This window comes from Macrobrachium rosenbergii, chromosome 4 (genome assembly GCF_040412425.1).
Source record: "Macrobrachium rosenbergii isolate ZJJX-2024 chromosome 4, ASM4041242v1, whole genome shotgun sequence".
In the NCBI taxonomy this organism is placed as follows: domain Eukaryota; kingdom Metazoa; phylum Arthropoda; class Malacostraca; order Decapoda; family Palaemonidae; genus Macrobrachium; species Macrobrachium rosenbergii.
The window spans coordinates 17,230,001-17,236,725 of record NC_089744.1 but is presented as its reverse complement, the minus strand read 5'-3'; the positions used below and the strand labels follow the sequence as shown (position 1 = coordinate 17,236,725).

Below are 6,725 nucleotides of genomic sequence, written 5' to 3'. Positions count from 1 at the left end.
CGACAGGTGTCAGCAATGGCACGTGGTGTCGGCGAGGAGGCGCTCCGCGACACAACCCTCCCCTCGCCGCGGTTCGATCCACACTGACCTACACGCGCGCGTCCCCTCACCGCCTCGGGAACGCCCCTTGCTCCACCTGATTTGTCGTTTCCCCTCAGTCCCGCCCTTGGACGTCCCACGCCGAATGATCATTGGACAGAGCACTCGAGGGGCGCACGCGGCTACTCCCCTTGCCTCAGCGGGGCGGCGTGAGCGGCTGCAGTTCCGAGGGGAGGAGGTGCCCCAGGGAGTCGGTGAATGCGAACAATATTTGTAAGTAACAAAACCCATCCTCCCAAGAGCCAGCCCGTCAAATTGTTGTGCCTAGTCGCAGCCACTGGTGGGTTGAGCCGCGCACCGCTCGTCATTGCTGGCCCCTCGACAGATCAATCGCAGTCAGGAGGTCCCCATCGAGAGTAGGACCCACGCACACAGCGCCCAACCCGTGTTGCTGCCGTGGTCACCCGAGGCCTCGCTCTCTAGTAGAAGCTTGAGTGCCCTGGAGCCCGCAGTGCCCCTTGGTCCCAGTGGCATCCCCAAACGCCTCTTCAGCCGCACCCTCGTCCTTGGACCCCCCCGAGGCACCTGCTGCTCCTGCTGTTAATGCACCAAAGGGGTCCCCTCGCTCTCCTTACGTATCCCTTGTGGCTTTTCTCGTCCTTCCCAAAGGACTCCCGGCATTCCCTCAGTGGGAGGCGTCGTCCCTCGATGCACCACGCTCATCAGCACACTTGGTGACGAACTCGCAGTGACTTGGCCATCGTGTCTTCCAAGGACGACCTCCTTCGCATAGTGACTCTCCTCACAACACAAGTCAAGGAACAACAACGTAGTGCAAAGATACCCAGAGAGAAAGGGAGAGAGGGAGAGAGAGAGAGAGAGACAGACAGACAGACAGACAGACAGAGAGAGAGAGAGAGAGAGAAATTGAGTGCGTCAGTGTGTGTTTGCGTGCGCGTTGTGGTACGGTTGCAGCGTTTTATTTTGCACCACAAGGCTGGCGAGGTCCGAAGCCGCGTCCGAGCGATTGCGGCATTGACGGTCACCACGAGGAATGTTCGGCCTAGGCGAGGGCCTGCCACAGCCGCGAGGCCCCGTCACCACCCTCAAGGAGGAGCCCTTGTCCTCCACCAGGTCCTGGATGCAGCCCACCATGGTGGAAAACACCCACACAAGGTAAGGGCGGCTGGAGTGGGATTTCTCATGACATCACTGTCGCCTCACTGTCACTAACACCATCACAAATCTTCAGCCTCACTCGTCATCTCAGCCCAGTCTTCCGTGTCATTCATTCTTGGCCACAGCCACACAGATTGTCCCTTCAACTGAACAATCGTCACTTAGGAATCCAAGCACGCGTAGGATATCTGTTTTTTGAGAAATGTCTCTGTTTCTTTGTCTCATGGTTTTGAATAGGATGTCCATCCTATGACTTGTTTCCAAGAAATCAACCACGCCCGCTGATTCATCGTGCCAGAGAAATATGATGTCTAAGGATGTATTCAGTCTCTTCAGTGCTGAGCATAATCGTTACCTTTCTTGGTATTCCATAAAAGCTTTCTATTCTAGTTCAAAACAATATCCATTTCAGTTGAAATTGCTCTGCTATTTCACAATACCTCAAATTTCATCACAGTTTTTTAATCACGCATTAACTTTGAATTCCTGCAAATCCTTCTGTCAAGATCCTCTTAATTGAGTCAATTGAGTCTCAGTAGCTGATTTACTAAATACAAATTTTACTGCAGTTATGATAAGCTAGTATACAGTAGGCAAAGGATTTTTCATCAACAAAGTCAGACCAACTTGTAGGTCCTCATGTTGTCATTTTGTTTCCTCAAGATGAAGAGAAAATTGAACATGGAATAAGAAAAAGCATGTGCTACTTAAATTTAGGTGGAAGAAAACACACTGGTGTACAAAACTAACTTGATATCACATTATCCATGTCACTTACTTAAGTCAAAACTGGCGTTTGACCCTGAGATTGACTCCTGTGCTGATATAATATTATATATATATATATATATATATATATATATATATATATATATATATATATATATATATATATATATATACTTGTTCTCACTTGTTCTCGAAAAATAAAATGCACTGTGCAGATATCCTCCCCATCTTTTCAGAAATGAAATGGTCTGGGAAGTATCTGCTGAGTCACAAAAATATATTATCTGAAAGGTACAATAGATTTTTCAGCAATAATAGTGAGGATGATCAGTATAATATTTTATTTTAGCAGCTATAACTACTGCAACCATCATTTGCATTATTATCAACGTAATTATTACTATTATCAATTTGTTACTCTTTCCATTTCGTCATGAATGTGTTGTAAAGAGTGCATATACAAGTATATATATATATATATATATATATATATATATATATATATATATATATATATATATTTGTATATGCACTCTGAGAATTTCCAAAGACTATTAATATTTCAGAGAGAATAAGGCCTATAGTACTAGTTCGCCACTGCAGACCATAGGAACGCTAATATATATCTCATAAAGAACAAATAATTTTAGGACAAATATATCTCCATGAACGGAAAATTGTCAACGCTGAATATTTGTAAGGTGAAGTTCGCCGCCACCTCTCGTGAAGCGGTGAGCGTACTTTCACTATACCACAAGGTCGGAGAATCTGGTGACACGACAGAGTGAGCGATGAGAGTAAAAGAAAAAGGCTAATCGCCACCCACTTCAAGAGATTCCATTATCTGGCGAACACCGATTAGCGGGAGATTACCGCCGGCCGCGGCCGCCATTTTCTCGGCCACCGCTGTGCGTCGCGGCACCGGAATGGCTTGGCGCGGCGCGTCGCCCCCGACCGAATGCCGCAAAACGCACACTTCTCCGTTCATCTTTTAGAATAAGTAAGAGGATTTTCAAAGCATTTGAAGGCAGCGATGTTGCGTTTCTATCGTGAGCGACATTAGCGCTTGAGGGGAAAGCTTTGCGAGGGATTACGATGACGAAGAGGGCGGGTGGCCGCGCCGCCGGCAACGGTCGAAGAAATCGATAGTTAATCTAAATTCTATATCACTCTCTTGTTTCCCTTACGTCAACGATCGAGAATGTTAGGGAAGAGTCCTCTCTTCTACTTCGCCTCCGTCCTTTTTTTTTTTTTTTTTTTTTTTATTCATATCGGTGTTCTTTTTCATGAGTGGTTTCTAAAACTCGTCAATTTCTTTATCATTTAACCATGTAATTCGTTTAATTACAAACAGGAAAATTTTAATGTGATTTTGGTACGGCTGATATGGTAACCGTACTCTTAATGCAATTTGGTCAATTTATAGCAAGAGGCACCGCTGAATTTTACAATAGTAATCAAAAATTTAGTCTGGACTTATTAATAGAGCTTGAAAACTAATAAATTATTTCATAATATTTATATATATATATATATATATATATATATATATATATATATATATATATATATATATATCTATATCTATATATATACATATATATATATGTATATATATATATATATATATATATATATATATATATATATATATATATATATATATATATATATATATATATATATATATTATATATATGTATAATATGTATGTATATATAATATATAATATATAATATATATATAATATATATATATATATATATATATATTATATAAAAAATATATAAATATATATATATATATATATATATATATATATATATATATATATATATATATATATATATATATACATATAAATATTTCTAGTTTCTTATGTTTAAATTTTGAACGAGCTTGAACTACATTTGGTAGTCGCGTCAGCATTATTCTTTTTCATTTCCAGTACCTATAGGTATTTTAACTATAATTACTATAAATTCTTTATTCCCTTTCCTCCTCACTAAAGCATTCTTTTCCTTTTGATTTTTCTTGCCTGGTTCTGCCAGCCAGTAGGCCTATACTTTTGTCCAACCACCCATTTGCAGATACCTGCATGGTATGAGATGAGAAGATAGGTGCTTAAAAACAATTACTGGCTTTACGCCATTAACTTATCACTGCTGTTCTTGAGTGTATATTGATGAAATTCAATTTGTCCACCATATAGCTTGAAAAAATGAATTAATGAAAATTTAATCTTAATGGGTTTTTATTATTGATTGGGCTTAAGAAGAAAGTGGACTCTTGTTTTCTACTTTTATTTTTTTATTTTTTTTTTTATTTCTCTCCAGTCTTTTTCACTGTTGTTCTTGAGTGTAAATTGATGAAATTCAGTTTGTCCACCATATAGCTTGAAAAAATGAATTAATGAAAATTTAATCGTAATGGGGTTTTTATTTTTGATTGGGCTTAAGAAGAAAGTGGACTCTTGTTTTCTACTTTTGTTTTTTTTTTTTTTATTTCTCTCCAGTCATTTTCACTTCTGGCTTGAGTGTATATTGATGAAATTCAATTTGTCCACCATATAGCTTGAAAAAATGAATTAATGAAAACCTAATCGTAATGGGGTTTTTATTTTTGATTGGGCTTCAGAAGAAAGTGGGCTCTTGTTTTCTACTTTTATTTTTTTTATTTTTTTATATCTCTCCAGTCTTTTTCACTCCTGGCTTGTGAAACCCAATTTCCATAAAGAAAATAAACACTAGTTTTCTTAAAGAAAATACAAATCCGATATGCAATTCTTTGCTTGTTATCACTATCGGAACTGCTTACTGCATCACTTGCTTAAAAAGATTTTTTTTTTCACATTTGCTTTCATCTCTGTGATATTAATCTTCCCAATTTTACTCCTGTTCCCTTTTAGCGTCTTTGAAAAGACGATCCTAAACTGCGTTGCAAGTAAAAATTGTTGGCATAGGCCCTTTCTTAATCCACAAGAAGCAGTAATTTTTATGTTTACTGAAAATGACTGAAAGTTGCCTTTATTTACTAAAATAGAATAGTAATGTCATCAGCTATTTTGCAAGCTTTTGATAACAACAATAATAGTTATCATCATTACAATTGTTATTTTTTTTAATCTGAAATGCAATTTTTTTTATTTGCTTTCATTTTTAGCACCGGGAAAAATACACCTTATCACACAACTTGTTAACGTACAACCTAATAAAGTCATTCATTCACATTTCCAAATGCTTTTCAACCAAAATTCGTTTGTTTCATTTGAAAAGGACAGTTTATTGAAGTCCGCATGTAGATTAATTATTTAAGTAATTAATACTTAATATATATATATATATATATATATATATATATATATATATATATATATATATATGTATGTATATATATGTATGTATATATATATGTGTGTGTATTATATGTATGTATGTATGTATATATATATATATATATATATATATATATATATATATATATATATATATATATATATATATATTATCTGTGAGTCCTTTCGGAAATGGTTTTTATTCACACAAATAACAAGGAGGTATTCCTGTAAGGAACTAGCTTTCACGTCTTTAGGGACAAAATAACATTCATATTACTTTCGTTCGTTATTGTGCGCTTGAGATAGGGAAAAAATGTCGCAGATGCTAAGTTTATCATTACATTCAACTTCATAGAAGATTTCCTAATTATATACAGCAACAGACCGAGCGCTCCATGTGAAAATATAATAATGTATGTAAGAATATATATATATATATATATATATATATATATATATATATATATATATATATATATATATATATATATATATATATCATATATCATTAGATCATCACATAGAGCGCTTGGTCTGTTGCTCTATAAAATTAGGAAATCTTCTACGAAATTGGCCATAATGATAAACCTAACATTTGCAACATTTTCTTCCAATCTCATGCGCACAAAAACGAACGAAAGTATTATGAATGTTATTTTTTGTTCCTAAAGACGTGAGAACTAGTTCCTTACAGGAATAGCTCCTTGTTGTTTGCGTGAATAAAAACCCTTTCCGAAAGGACCCGCGGATAATCGATAATGTTCGATTGTCCCTCATGTCTATAGTGCGTCAATGTCGAATTGTGACGGGGCTGGTTCAAAGTTCATGAATCTCCATGGTAAACACGAAGCGCTCCCTCCCTGCCTCTTCCTTTCCAGTATTTAAGAGCTGCCATGTCCCGCCTCTGAGCCGACCCTTGCTACTTGGGGCGCTAAAGCAACCCTTGGCAAAATATGCTAATATTTGCCGAGTACACAAAAGGCCGGATTTCTTCCTTAATCCTTGTCATTTTTCCCTTCCTTCCTTTAATTTACTTTTCTCGTGGCCCTGCCTGGTCCGCGATGCGATATGTTAACGACTGTTCTCCTCGCACGCACTGTGATCATCTGTCTAAACCGGTAGTGGAGTGCCATTATTTTTCATAAAGGCAGTGCTTCCTCCGGCCTGGATTGGCACCTCTTCTGTTCGGGTAAAAAAAAAAAAAAAAAGCAGTATTCACTGTCTGACGGAGGTGATCTCTGATTTGCTCGCTCAACTGTTGAAAACATCAGTGCAAAAACAGTCATTTCACGTCTTCTTAGGTACTGGCATGGCAATCAGGAAAATAATTCAGATTTTTGGAAGCTCTATTCAGTTGAATTTTTTTTTTTTTTTTTTTTTCTTAGAAGTCAAAAGCTTTTCTGAGATTCAGCAATGTTTTGAATATTAGAAACAGTCGTTT

The 6,725-nt window shown here is 37.3% G+C and overlaps 1 protein-coding gene across 8 annotated transcripts in view; it reads left to right on the top strand.

Annotated features, from left to right (window-relative positions):
- The first annotated feature begins 336 nt into the window (after positions 1–336).
- kn (EBF transcription factor knot) overlaps positions 337–6,725 on the top strand; it is a 226,617-nt gene continuing 220,228 nt past the window's right edge. For 3 of the 8 annotated variants that reach the window (XR_010850705.1, XM_067090293.1, XM_067090282.1), the window contains exon 1: positions 349–1,215. Coding sequence is in view for 6 of the 8 variants with exons in the window: in XM_067090293.1 (XP_066946394.1) it covers positions 1,094–1,215 (122 nt within the window). In the remaining 2 variants the exon portion in view is untranslated. Of the gene's footprint in view, positions 1,216–6,725 lie in introns of all 8 variants that reach the window. The other 5 variants (XM_067090260.1, XM_067090248.1, XR_010850709.1 and 2 more) reach the window with 4 other exon arrangements.